Below are 13647 nucleotides of genomic sequence, written 5' to 3'. Positions count from 1 at the left end.
GGAAATCTCTCTGGCATATCCTTGCTCCAAAAAAGGAGGTGCTGGTGAGTTTGGAGAGGTGTGCCCCTAGAGATATTCATGCCTTTTCCACTTTTCACATGGGTCCTGCACCTCTAACCCCCATGAATGTGGAGGGCTGACTATATGTGATCTGACTTACATGCAAATTTGACTTAAATACAGGTTTTTGTTTTCTCAAGAACAGAACCTGGGGACTGCCTGTATCATATTCAATGGGTCTCACTTATGGGTAAGCAAGATTATGGCCTAAAGACATGAAGTGAGTAAAGGGCAAATGACAGCCCCCTACAATTATAGCTTCATATTCTTTACTTGTGTGTGTTGCTGCTGCTGCATAAATACCTGTGAAAGTTGATTTCTTTTTATACAGAATATTGTAGTTGTTTTGGATGCAGAAAGTAGTTTGAATGTGCATTTACTATGTCTAAATGACTTTATGAATATCTGAATGATGTTTACAACTTTGTGCACAGTAAGAGCTTTCCTCAGTCTACTACAAAATTAAAATGTATACATGTCATTGCAGTGTTCCGGTACAATGAAATCCTTCACTGATAATATCTTCCGAAATAGTCACTTTGTTTTCTTTACTAGATGATTGCTGTATACGTGGTCTGTCACTGGCTCCATCTTTATGCTTCCTGAGAATCAATAGTACATTAACGAAACTGACATGAGGTGAGGGGGGAGGCATATAAATAATGAATAACAACCTTTCCTGCTAGTGTTTCATTCTGCTAAGGACAATGCTAATTTCATTCAATTATCTATATATTTTCTATCAAATGTAATTAAAAGTATATACCTATGCTAGTGATCAAAAACAACTTCTTTGTTAGATCAAATAGGCAATTTGATATAATAAAATGAGAGCAAATTGTTCTGCTCTCCTCACTTCTTTGGGTATTGGGAAGTCCTAGGTCATTTTTCTTTAGGAGGAAGTCAGCAAATACACAGGTTGCTTAAGTAGGCACACAAGCAAGACTGTGCTAATCTCAGAGCAGTATCAACCCCCAAAGCAATGTCAGCGTTCCAGCATCCCTGAGTTCTAAAAAAAAATAGAGCTTCTCTAGCCCTCTGTCTAAATCCTAAACTGTTTGTTCAACTCGTGCACTCTACAGGAAGCTGTGGCTTCAAGCATCTTCCATTTTTGTTCATCTTTAATAAAAACTAGTCTTATGGGACATTAGTGGCTATTCAGTGGAATTCAACACAAATCTTATTTTGAGTAGACCCATTCAAATTCATGCTACTTAAGTTAATCCTGATCAATTTAAACTCTTCACTTGGTCTATCTAAAGGAGGACTTGTGTTGGACTTTACCCACTGTGAATAACAACTGATATTTCTTTTTCCATTCAGAAATCTGGAAGAAGATTACTGTGTACTTGCTTGGCAGTATGATATGGCTGTAATAGTATTTGTTAGGATTCTAGATCTGGATATTTTCTGAAGGAGGATAGTGAAGCATATAAAGTCTTAATTGGCTTGATGAGATTGTCTTAAGATAATTTTTGATGCTAAGAAAAATATTGGGAACTTATCATGATAAAGATGATCAGTGCACTTTAAGTCTGTATATTAATTTTTTTATTAGCTTCCTGTGAATTCCTATCCTGCATATCAGTGGCAAGCCTACATCAGCAATAACACTTCCTTTATGTGCTCAGAAATGGACTAGGCAAGACGGCAGCTGATTTTTAGAAGTTGGCTCATTTCAGACCATTTGAATGGTTCCACCTGATATTATTTTACATTTTCCCTGTAATGTTTTTCTCCCCTGATGAATAGCTGTGTAGAATCAGCACAGAAAGAGCAAAGTCCTTGGCAATACCAGCTCAATTGCATCTGCAGATGAGGATTTAAAATTCTATGCAGCAGACAGTACCTCCAGCAGGCGAGTAAAAGGTTACTGCATTATTTGCTTGTTTGCATGCAGAGTCTTTCCCTACAAAAGGCTTTTTATTTGATTTGCATTGGTTGCTTGAATTTAAATATTACTGGAAAATGATTTAATAGAAATGTGAATATCAAAAGGGCAGAGCAAGGTTGAAGGAAGAGGCAGTGCTGGCTCAGAATAGCTGTAAACCAGGGCTGGAGGAGAGGGAGGAGACAGAGCAAATATAGCTTTTGATGCAGAGTGAAATCAAGAAGTTTTGCTTAAATATGTGTGCTTAAGCTGCTGTGATGCCTCTTGCATTTTCTTAACTCTCTGATAAGAGGGATTCTGTAGACAACTACAGATAGCCTTGTCCATACAGATGACAATTATTTCAAGGCAGATTATCCTGTAATCAGGCTGAGCATCTGTGTTAATGTGAGCACGCTTTCTCTCTTTTCAAATGCTGTAGTGCATGCTGCAATAGGACAGATAAATGCACTCCTTTTAATAGCTGAAAGACAGCATGTCATCTTCTGATGTACAGTGGTTTCACTTAATACTGCTTTGGAAGCACATGCAAGTTTTTTGTGGTGTTATTTACATTGAAAATTAATTAAACAAGTGAAACCTCCTTTTATTTATCAGAATCTATAGTATCTTTGGTAGACAAAGATCAGTTAGGTAATTTTAAGTTGTTCCTTTTTATCACCCTTCTTTTCTTTAGCCCACTTGTATGTAACAGTTTGCAAACTTTTATTTTTAAGCTAGCTTTCTGTAGGAGTTAATTTCATGTTTCCGCACAGAACCACTCTACCTTGTATATTTTTCATTGATCTGTCTCCTTTACCTGAAATTTCTCTCTCTTTGTTAATTATTGCTGCTTTTTCTAAGTTGTAGTAGTCTTTTCCTTTCCTCAAAGCTTTGTATTTATAAGACAGCTTGCCACTCATTGCTTTTAGGTAACTCTGGCAAAATTGCAAATTTTTAGCAGTAAGAAAAAGATGTCAGTCTAAGTGGGCAGCTCCGCTGTACATTGGAGTCTTAAAAGGGTTAGTTCCTCTGGCAAGTCAGATTCCAGACAGGAATCTGTTTTGTGTTGTTACTTTCAGCAATGCAGTAGCAGTACTTTTTCAGATATTGAGCTGCTCTTGAATAGTGTGCCTGGGAACATGGAGGGGCGTGGCTATTTTCTGTTGGCTGTTGGCAGACTGTTCTTTCAAAGTGGGAACAGGTTGGATGGAGGATATCCGAAGAAACCTGAAGTGCTACAGAAGATCAAACTGTAGGCAGTATGTAATGTCTGTTACTTTAAGTTGGTGGCTCTCTTACAACATAGTGGAGATAATCAAAACAGCTTGTTGTGTGACAGTATAGCTGGAAAGAGGCATGTTAAAACTGCAAGCTTTGTTTGGTGAAAAAGGCAGTGGCTAGCATTAGCTTTGGAGAAATACCATTGTTTTATTTTTATCAGTGTTAATTTTTGCCAGGGAGCTGCAGAATGAGGCAGTCGGCCAGTTTTTATTGTGTGTGGGCCACTACCAGTACTGATTTCTTAAAGAATAAACTCATCTGATGAGCAAGTCAATGTGTGGCTGTGGCTGCAGCATTATTTCTTCTTTAATGAAGAGGCTGGGCCGTTCGACCTGCTGCTCCGATCTCCTATCTTGCAGCCATACATCAGACCAGTTGCAGACACTATCCATCGAATGCCCCAATCAGCCGAAGAAGGTAACTATGCAAATTTGTTTAAAACATTTCTTTAAGATAAATACAATCCAGAGCTAAAAATAAGACACATTTTAAAGTGTGTTTTAGGTTTCTTGACCTTGCAGTGGCTATCTAATATCATTTTGCCATCATCAGGTTGTGTAGCAATAGAAATGTGCTGCAGTAATTGATTTTGTAATAGGATCAGGTGATTTACTGGCTCCACTGACAACCACTTGCTTGCTCTGAATTGCGGAACACTTTAATGGATGTTTGTGACTGCAGCCTGGAGTTGCTCTGAAAGTGCTGGATGTTCAGAAATGCAGTTACTTATTTGAATTAGAACCACTTAACTTCTTCCTGCTTCAGGAGTCATATTCCTATATAACAATCATGTTAATTTTTCTACTAAAATTCAGGTGGTATTCTCTGAACTTAGAAGTGTGTATATAGCATTTAAATGAATTAAATGTGATGAGGTTTCTTTTAGATTAAGTAATTCTCCCTTTTAATGTGCATACATAAACTTCAGAGAAGAAACAAGCACTGCTGTTTCTGATGATCTATACTTTATAGCACCTAGGATCAAAGTTTGTTTCAATATAAAGCAAACATTCTAAACTTATAATTCAGTTGATCACAATAGGATCTATACTACTGCTTGGATTAACCTTTTGTCAAACTTTGTGACCTGTGACAATTTAGTATACAGTTGTGAAGTAAACTGAAATGTGATGAAGAGCATGGGACTGGGACTCAGCTGATCTAGGTTCTAGTCTCTGCTTAGCCATGGAGCTCACTGTGTGACTTCGGGTCAGTAACAGATTCTCAGCCCTACCTATCTCACAGGCTTCTTGTTGTGAGGAGAAGATTGAGAAGAGGAGGAGTATATGTAAGCCACCTTGAGTGCCTTGAAAGGAAAATAGGTGGGATATAAATATAATAAATTTTATAAGTAAATAAATTTAAAGAAGTTAATGATAAACCCAAGAAACAAACTTATTTGTTTTGCTTCTGGAACTTTTTTCTATTCCCTTTTTATAAGTTCCTATGGAATAAAACAAAGCTTTCTATACATATATTTGGTATATCTGGAGGCAATCAACATGCTTCAGAGAGGCGCAGATGCAGTGAATGCCCAGGCTCATTCTGCTGCCCTTGTAGATAAAGGCTTGGATCTAATTAGCTACTGTGGGCACACCCACAGACTTGGGTAGGGCCAGTGGAATGTCTTGCTGCTTTCCTTTGAACAGCTGATTCTTTGCCATATCATAAACTCTTCTTAGCTCAGAAGAGTTTTGCCATGGTGCATGGTGACCCTCTGTTTGAGAAATAGCGATACACATATCCCTGAATGAACTGAGCTAGTTCAGTGATGTTTAGGATCCAGTGTATAACCTGTCATATGAAGAACAGGGAAAATGTTTTGAAGATGTCACTAGCTTTCACTGCAACTAAGCCTCGGCTTTTTTTAGCACAAAGATTGCATTTAATGGATTGCTGTTTTATATCCATATGCTCCAATGAACAGTAATTTTTCGGAAATCACCTTGTCATATATTTTGTTAAAGCACTAAGTTCTCTGCATGATCAGACTAGCACTTGTTTATTGTTTAATTACTTTTGTATTGCTTAATTACTTTTAGTAGTTATAAATGTGGAAACTAAGCGCATGTTTGAAAGTCTCTTGAAACATGTAGCGAGCTGCATGTTCACCCAGAGGTATTTGTGCATATTTATTATTTCAGCAGTTTTTCCAGTTGGGGAGCAGTTATGCATGAAAATGCTAATACTTTGGAGTTGACATGTCAAGCAGTACTCCCTCCTTTGGAAGAAACCTCTCCTTTGGAGCCTTTTGGACTGGGGTTTAAATCATGTAATATGCTGCAATGAATGTACATGTATTTCAGGTTAAATTCCACAGACATTATGCATCCATAAAAATATATTGGACCTAAGTTCTTAGAGTTTAAACTTAAGATGCAATGAGAAATATTGCAGTAGTGGTAACATAGATTTTTATTCTTGTTAGAAAACTTTGGAAATCTCTAATTTTGGAAGCAGAATTACATGGTATAACCTACATGAACTAGCTTATCATATGTTATTGAATCTGCGTAGTTCTAACATTTATGCAGATCAAATGTTACCTTATTTTTTTACTGGCGGAATTGACAGACTAAAATTCCATGCACTGGGTTTAGACAACTAGTGGTCCTCCAGATGTGTTGATTTACAGTTCCTATAATCCTTAGTTTGTATAGCTAATGATATGGGATAATGGGAGTTGTAGTTGAAAACATCGGAAAGATCACAAATTGCCAAACTTTGACCCACTTGAGCAGTTCATCTGACTTTATATGACTACTGTAAATTAAAAATGTACATTTTTAAAAGTTTTGATATATGGGTTTTTGACAATATTGAAATGAGTATTATATTTAATAAATGAAAGCTATTAGAAGTGCTTAGCTAATATTTCACTTTCTTTATTGCAGTAATACAGAGATCTAAAAAACTTTCAAAAATAAATTGGCCCTTCATTTTCAGCCTATATGGTTATTTTCATAAATGCATGTTCTGAGGCATTTGTTTTAAGCTTTGTGTTTATAGGACCAGAGATGAATTTTGGTTTAAGTGAGTTCAGTGTGAAGCAAAAATTCCAAATCACTTTTCCAGATCCTCATCTAACGATTGGATGTCTGGTCTGTGTAAACAGTTTTATTAGGCATTTGCAAATCCAGACAGTGCATCCTAGGTAGTGTGCCAGGATATGCAACTAAAATTTGTCTAAGATTACTAGGTTTGAGTGGCTAGTTATTAATTCAGGCCTAGGCAAAATGTTGATATTTGTTCTTTGGCATTTATTTATTTTAAATTTCTTATATACCATCTGATTATTATAAAATCTCAAGACAGTTTACATAAAAAAATTTATGTAGTTGACAGATATTTCATGTAAACAGTGGTTTCTGGGCAGTTCCATCTTAGTTCTACTTAGGTCTTTGTGCACATACATATGGGCTTTGTGCCAGCGTAAGGCCTGCTGTTGGCAAATCCTCCTAGCTAAGTCCATTTTGTCAGGAGTTCCTCCCCACCCGCTCATATATACAGGTGGGTCTCCCACCATTTTTCCGAGTTCTTTTCTGACTACTGATTTGGGTGCCTTGCGTATCTTTTCTCCTAGCTTTTTGTATTACTTCAGATTCTCTGCTACTCAGCCATGGAACTGTGTGACTTTGGGCCAGTCACAGACTCTTACCTCACAGGTTTGTTGTTGTGAGATAAGATTGAGAGGAGGGGGAGAAATAAATAACTCATCTTGAGTTCCTTGGAAGGAAAAAAAGGTGGGATATAAATATAATAAAATAAATGAATGGATTCCTTGGAATAGGAGTCTATGTAGATTTAGTTTAGTTTCACTTAATTTTCAGTGACATTAATGGCACTTCAGTACAACTAAATCAGTCTGGATTCAACCTACTAAATAGGCTCTTTTCCAAAGTAGTATTTATTTATTATTTAGAACTTTTATATGCCATCCTCTATGCTCAGCATCTCAGGATGGCTTATAAACATCAAACTAAAAAACAAATAAACAGTTAATACAAATACAAAACAATATACAGCCTATAAAATAAATTAAATCAAGAGTGACTGATTAAAAACTATTAAAATACTAATTTTTAAAATAATACTTAAATAGAAAGGATTTGACCTGGCTCAGAAAAGAATATAAGCTTGGCACCAGGCAAACCTCTCTGGGGAGTGCTTTCCACAATCTGAGTGCTACCGCAGAGAAGACCCTATTCTGGATAGATGTCCATTTTACCTCCTTCAGGGAGGGTTCCCAGAGCAGAGCCTCTTCCACAGATCTTAAGGGGCATGAGGGCATATAAGGAAGGAGATGTTCCTTCAGGTATCCTGGTCCCAAGCTGTTTAGGGCTTTATAGGTCAAAACCAGCACCTTGAATTGGGCCTGGACTTCAACTGGAAGCCAATGGAGCTGGTAGAGGACCGGCATTATATAAGAATAATGACTGGTCCCTGTCAGCAGCCTGGCCACTCTATTCTGTACCAGCTGAAGCATGCAGACCGTTTTCAAGGGCAGCTCCACATAGAGTGCGTTACAGAAATCCAACCAACTTATGAGAAGTTTGACAAACTCAGGATACCTTTTTTTTTTTTTGGTTAACTAGATAGCCTGAGCCTTTGAAATGGGATGGGTTATAAGTTTAGAGTATTTTCATTTTATTAGCCTGCTACTCATATTGGAAAACTGAAAATTCTGTTGGTCTGCCTTAAAGGTGGAAAGTTCTAGAAGTGAATGTAAGATTTATTTAAATTACTCAAGTTTTCTGCATCTCATCACTTAGAGAAAACAGCTCATTGTTTTGAGAATGTTTAAGGTAGCCGTAATTTCCACATTCTGTAGCAGTGATGTTAATAAAAACAGCAGCAGCAGCAACTAATATTATTATTATTAATAATAATATCATCATCATCTTTATTACATGAGACCAGACCAAAGTAAAGCATTAAAACACAATTCAGAAATATTGGTAGAATATAGGCAAATATTAACCATTAGTTATAAGGAGTACATAACAGTGCCAATAACCCAGTTCTAAGTTATATGCTATATACAGTTATACTGCTAGTATGTTATGATCCCAAACTCACCTTCAGAGGAATTTGTTTGGTGAGTCCCTGCACGAATTGTATCTTCTCTGGTCTTCAATCTGTGGAAAACAGGTAGTTTTTCAGTGCATCCATGCTGGGTGTGACTGGCCCATTCAAATCATTCCTGGTTATAGGCGCACAACAAAGTTGCCTAGTCTGATAGAAAGCATGCCCAGAATTTCTTAAAGAGTGAATAGTTCTTACATTCTCAATGTAAAGTAGTGCAGGGTGCAAAACAAATGTGCTTGTAGTTCTAATACAGAAAAAAGTAATTTATTTTTCAGAACTTTGGGCAATCAATAATGTTCAGCCCAGGGAGATGGAAGGTGCTTCTGCTGAAAGGGAATTTGCCAATGTGTGTGTGTGTTTTTTTAACTTGAAAAGCAAAATGCTTCATGAGACAAAAGGTTAAGTATATTCTCTTTCTTTAGAGAGGCTTCAGAGCAGTCTGAAGAAGGAATTCTCATTTTAATTTAAAGAAGATAACTAAAGCTAATAGACACTTTGCCTTGATATCATTTCTTGATATGTCAACTGACTATAATCTCCAAAACTTACTAAAAATGGTCATTCTAGTTTTGTACATGGGATTCTAGTCTTAATATGCTGAATGAGTGCTAACAGCATCAAAGCAGTGCCATAGTATTAATTAGCTGTGGACTGACATCTACCATCTTTATGCTGTAACACAGAATGTACGAAACATGTACTGCATAAGATATACGTATATATAAAACATTGCCACATATCAATAATAGTTCCGCAGTTCATGCATTGCCCTCTGACTTAAGCTGGTCCCTTGTTCCTGATATAAATTGTCTTTTACTGCTTCTATTTTGTTTCGTATGTTTTCTAGACCTGTTTAATGGTTATGAACATCACTGGTTGTCTTGTAAGTGTTCAAAATGCTTGGAATTCCAGATTTTTGACTATTGACCAATCTTTTTTCAGGTTTGCTATGCTTTCTGCAAAATAATTGATCATAGAAATATTAAATTGGTTTCATTTAATATTGTGATGTACTTTGAGATGGTGTATGGATAGCTAGCTCTATTCTGCGACTGTGGATACAGCATTTCAACTCTGAACTCATCGGCATAGTCCTTTTATTTAATTGTGTGTAGCTTTGATATTTTATAGCATATCTTGTTCTGTTTAAATCTACTTTACAGTCTAACCTATCTATATTTTCTGTGGAATGACTAAGCATTTAAATAATCTGACACGTGTTAAATGGAAATATGGTTTACGTACAGTGCTTTGGGGAATGTGAGGAGACATGATTAATTTAGAAAACATACCATTGGAGTAACTGAAATTAAAATACATGGCACTACTTGGCATTTATTTTATATAGTGCTTTTCAAGTTTTCAGAGTTTTTCCCATAGACTAGTAGTCCTGGAAGCAGTCCTTTAATGTTGTTAGTATCATTATCTATTTATTATAGCCAGGGTGTGGGACCTGAGGCAAAGAGAATTGTGGATTGTCTTAGTAACAGGCAGCTCTATCTTATTGCCACTGGACAGTGTCTAAGTGGCCATGAGCTTTCTTGCAGACACAGCAACAAGGTCAGAAAATCAATCTGTATTTGTAACTGGTTTCCAAGTTTGTGGAGCTCTCCCCAATGGAAAGACCCCATTGGCTGTGTCAACTTTGGAGATGGAGTTAAGTGGGAATTTGGGGTGGAGGGAAAGGAATTACCATCATACAAAGTATCCAGGAGGTGCTCCAGTCTCCTTCATTCACTTTCTGAGGTGTGACCAGGACAGGAAGAGCTGAGACATGACCACCTTCTCTGGACTCCTTTTGTCTTGCATAGCATGCCCGTAAATCTCTTAAGGGTTATGGGCATTTGGATTGGATTACATCTTGAACGGTAAAATTAATATATAAGGAGGGGATAATTCTTTGTAACATAATATATCTATTCTACCAAAAATCAACATATATTGGTCTTTCTGGGAATTAGCCTTTTGTGTATCTGTGTATATGAATGAGAAAGAGAGCACATATCCACCCCCACCCCCACCCCCACACTCACACAAACAAATATTTCAAATCGCAGGTATTTATCCATTACTTTATAAAATTCAAAACAGTCTCTTTGCATTCCCTTGTAAGGTAGGTCAGTAATGTCTCTGTATTAGAGAACTTTTTGAGCTTGTGGCAAGTTTCTACCAAAAACTTAACTTTTTTTTCCAATTGAAAACTAATTATGTTAGAAATGTTTTCTATTTGCTACTGTTCTGGTCATTTAAAGTGTTTTACATTTACATTACATGATTATTGTTAGTTTTGAATTACTTTTTTCTAGCACCTTTGGATTCTATAAACTGTATCACTGCTTCTGTATAATGAGACCAAAGGAAGTAGGGAACAAAAACCATGACTAGCAGTGGTAAAGACTCTAGTGCTTTTTCCTAGAGTGACTGGTGGTTGCTATGAAAGTCATAAACAGTTCTTGTTCATTAGTGTGTATATGTTCTGATGAGACCCCAAGTGCTCTAACACAGCAAGGGTACCATAGTTTAAACACTTGGGACTCTGCTCTAGAGTATGTGTACACTTGTCACTGCTGTAGTTGAGGTATAGGGGGAATAGTCCCAAAACCAGAGTATTGTTTCATCATTTTTTACATTATAGATTTCACTTGTTCTCAATGTTGCTTTTATTTGTAGTTTGCTCAATGAATATGCAAATACTTGAAAAAAGATCACTAAGTTGGAATACAGGACAACTGAAGGGATATGTAAGATGTTGGATGATTGAAGAAACTAAATAGCAAGACATCAGTGAGCCTGTTGTTGGATCTTTCCTAGCACGTGAACAAAAAGCTTGGCTTATAGAAATTTGCCACAGTTTTTGTACATTATGTCACTTAAAAATTTCAAACTGAGATGAGAAAATGAATTATATTGTAGGGAAGGACCAAATTCCATCTATTTCAGTCCCTTGCACTTAGGAAGTACTGTTGCTTCACCAGACTCCCCCCCCCCACAAAAAAACCCACCACAGATGGAATATTTCCTTAGGTTGCACATTTATCTACCCAGCTTCTGCAAATACACAAAACAATTGTATATGTAAATTAGGATAAATATATTAAGCTGGAAAATGGCACATAAATTGTCATTTTTTTGTTGATGAGATCAAGTTGTTCATCCTTCTTTGTGTTAAGCATTTTTAAAGGAGTTATAGAAGTGCATTACAACTTACCTACCAACTTGAGTTTTGGAACAATATTTTGCTTGCTTTGCCATTTTTATTGTCCTGGGTTATCTTTCAGTGTTATGGAAGGCACAATGCGGTAACAGAATTTCAGTATTTAAAAAGGCATATATGCATTGGTTTAGAATTCATAATGAGCTTATTTTATGTGGATTGCTCATGTGTTTGCTCATCTACCTCATTTACTACCTTTTAATTTGCACTTTTCTGATATGTTGCTGCTTCCTCTGTCTTTCTTCCTACCTTTTCTGTATCACTCTGCTCTTACCCATCATATCTTCAATGCTGAAAGATGAGTTAAAGTGCATTCTTGACAATGCCATAATGTATACAAAACCATATTCTATTTGGATATTGCATTTTTGCCAGAGCAGCTATTATTCTTTACAATATCTTGTCATAGCAAAATATTGTCCGGGGGACAGCCTATGGTTAGGTGTTGTAAACGGATGCATCATCCAAATGGCTAAACATGATGGGTTGAAAGCAAGCTCTTTCATCTCTGACAACCTGTAATCTTGTATGCTATTTGAATGATGCATGGTGGGTCACAAGTTCAGGTGCTTGGTACAAAGAAAGATGCTGCTCTTCACTGGCAATTCCCCCTTTTCAGATGTAATGGAAAGATCATACTGCCAAATTAATGTAAGATGAGAGACACATGTGTAGCTCATGGTCTAGTGCAAATGTGCATGTGAATATGAGCTAGGGGTAGGTGAAATAGTGTGAGAAATGAACACTTTTGCATTTTGCAGGGGAGCAGAAATTGAGGGAAAGGAAATTTCCTTAGGGAAATGAGCCCTTTTGGCTGTGCTGGTTAATCTGATGAGAAAGGGGTGGAGTGGGAAGGATGTATTATATGATTTTTTTCTCTGTTGGGGTTCACAAGGAGGAGGTCATTCCTATGCTGTTTTTGTTGCCTTCACTAACTCAGTGCTGTCCTGCTTTTCCCTCAGTCTTAGTCTTTGCTTTTTTATCAGCTTCTTTCCTTGAATTTCCTCCTCCCTGCTGTCCAACTGTCTCTTCCATTCAGCATTCATGTCCTCTCAGGCCACCTCCTTCCAGTAGTGCTGTTAGTATTATTACCTGCTAATTCTGGAACCTTCATATTGCAGTGTAGTGTAAAAATTATGTTGGTTTCATAACCATGTTTGTTTATTTAAAGTTTCTGATCATATTGTTCTAGTTTATTGACATTTAAGGCGCCTGCACTGGTGAAGATGTTAGGGATGTTACAGTGAAAGATAAAATTTAAACAGTAAAGTCAGCTGATACTTTTTTTTCCTCCCACAGTGTACCTAAATGGTTTTTGGAGTTGCCTAATAGTAGTCTCCATAGAGTTTCAATGTCAGACTGTTTTTGTGACTGGTTTTGGTTACTGCCACACAACTATTGATAAGCTATTGGATGGTATGATGGGTGTGCGCACACATTATTTATTTATTTATTTAAATGATACGTATGTACAGTGGTAGAAAACCTATGGCACGCATTGCACAGTGGGCACGCAGAGCCCTCTCTGTCGGCACGTGAGCCAAGTCATCCCAGCATCACCCCAGCAGCCGAGCTTTGGATAACAGCACCCATAGGGGCCATGCGCATGCTCGGAAAGGAGTAGTGTTGCCAGGCGATGATGTCACAAGCCATGTCTCATTAGCCGTGACTTGTCTGAGCTTTTGCATGGCTGGTCAGTGCGCTGCCAAGGATATATATGTATATATTTGCTTGGACTGGCTGTGAGTTGTTTTTTCTAGTCTAAAACCTCAGTTTTCAGGTTTTATTGTAGTGTTAGCACTTTGCAATAAATAAATGGGTTTTGGGTTGCAGTTTGGGCACTCAGTCTCTAAAAGGTTCTCCATCACTGTTCTAGTAGAAAGGCTCCCAGAGAAGCTTACAATATCAACAAAAGAAGACAGTTCCTGCCTTTAGATGTATGATCTAAAATAAATGACACAAGAGGAAAAATGAAAACAGGAAACCAGTACATGAATTCTTAATTCTGTATACTACTTGAATCTTGTCTGATGAGCGACTTTAAAGAAAGAGTGTAATGACCAACATTTGTCAAAAGGTAATGCAAGCAAAAGATGCTAGTTTTAGAGCAGGAAGTGAGATTCTTTTTCAT

The 13647-nt window shown here is 37.1% G+C and overlaps 1 protein-coding gene across 5 annotated transcripts in view; it reads left to right on the top strand.

Moving 5' to 3' along the window:
• The window catches only part of FBXW7 (F-box and WD repeat domain containing 7), a 143261-nt gene that overhangs the window by 21936 nt on the left and 107678 nt on the right, over nt 1-13647 (top strand). Inside the window, exon 1 of one of the 5 annotated variants that reach the window (XM_044430939.1) lies at nt 2828-3631. The exons of 2 other annotated variants lie outside the window; for them this stretch is intronic. In XM_044430939.1, coding sequence (XP_044286874.1) covers nt 3476-3631 — 156 coding nt within the window. In that variant the 5' untranslated portion in view covers nt 2828-3475. Of the gene's footprint in view, nt 1-2827; nt 3632-13647 lie in introns of those variants that run through there. 2 more of the 5 variants (XR_006414824.1, XM_044430934.1) reach the window with 2 other exon arrangements.

Source organism: Varanus komodoensis, unplaced genomic scaffold (assembly GCF_004798865.1).
Source record: "Varanus komodoensis strain SLA01 unplaced genomic scaffold, ASM479886v1 scaffold21, whole genome shotgun sequence".
Lineage (NCBI taxonomy): Eukaryota > Metazoa > Chordata > Lepidosauria > Squamata > Varanidae > Varanus > Varanus komodoensis.
This window is presented reverse-complemented; position numbering and strand designations above follow the sequence as displayed.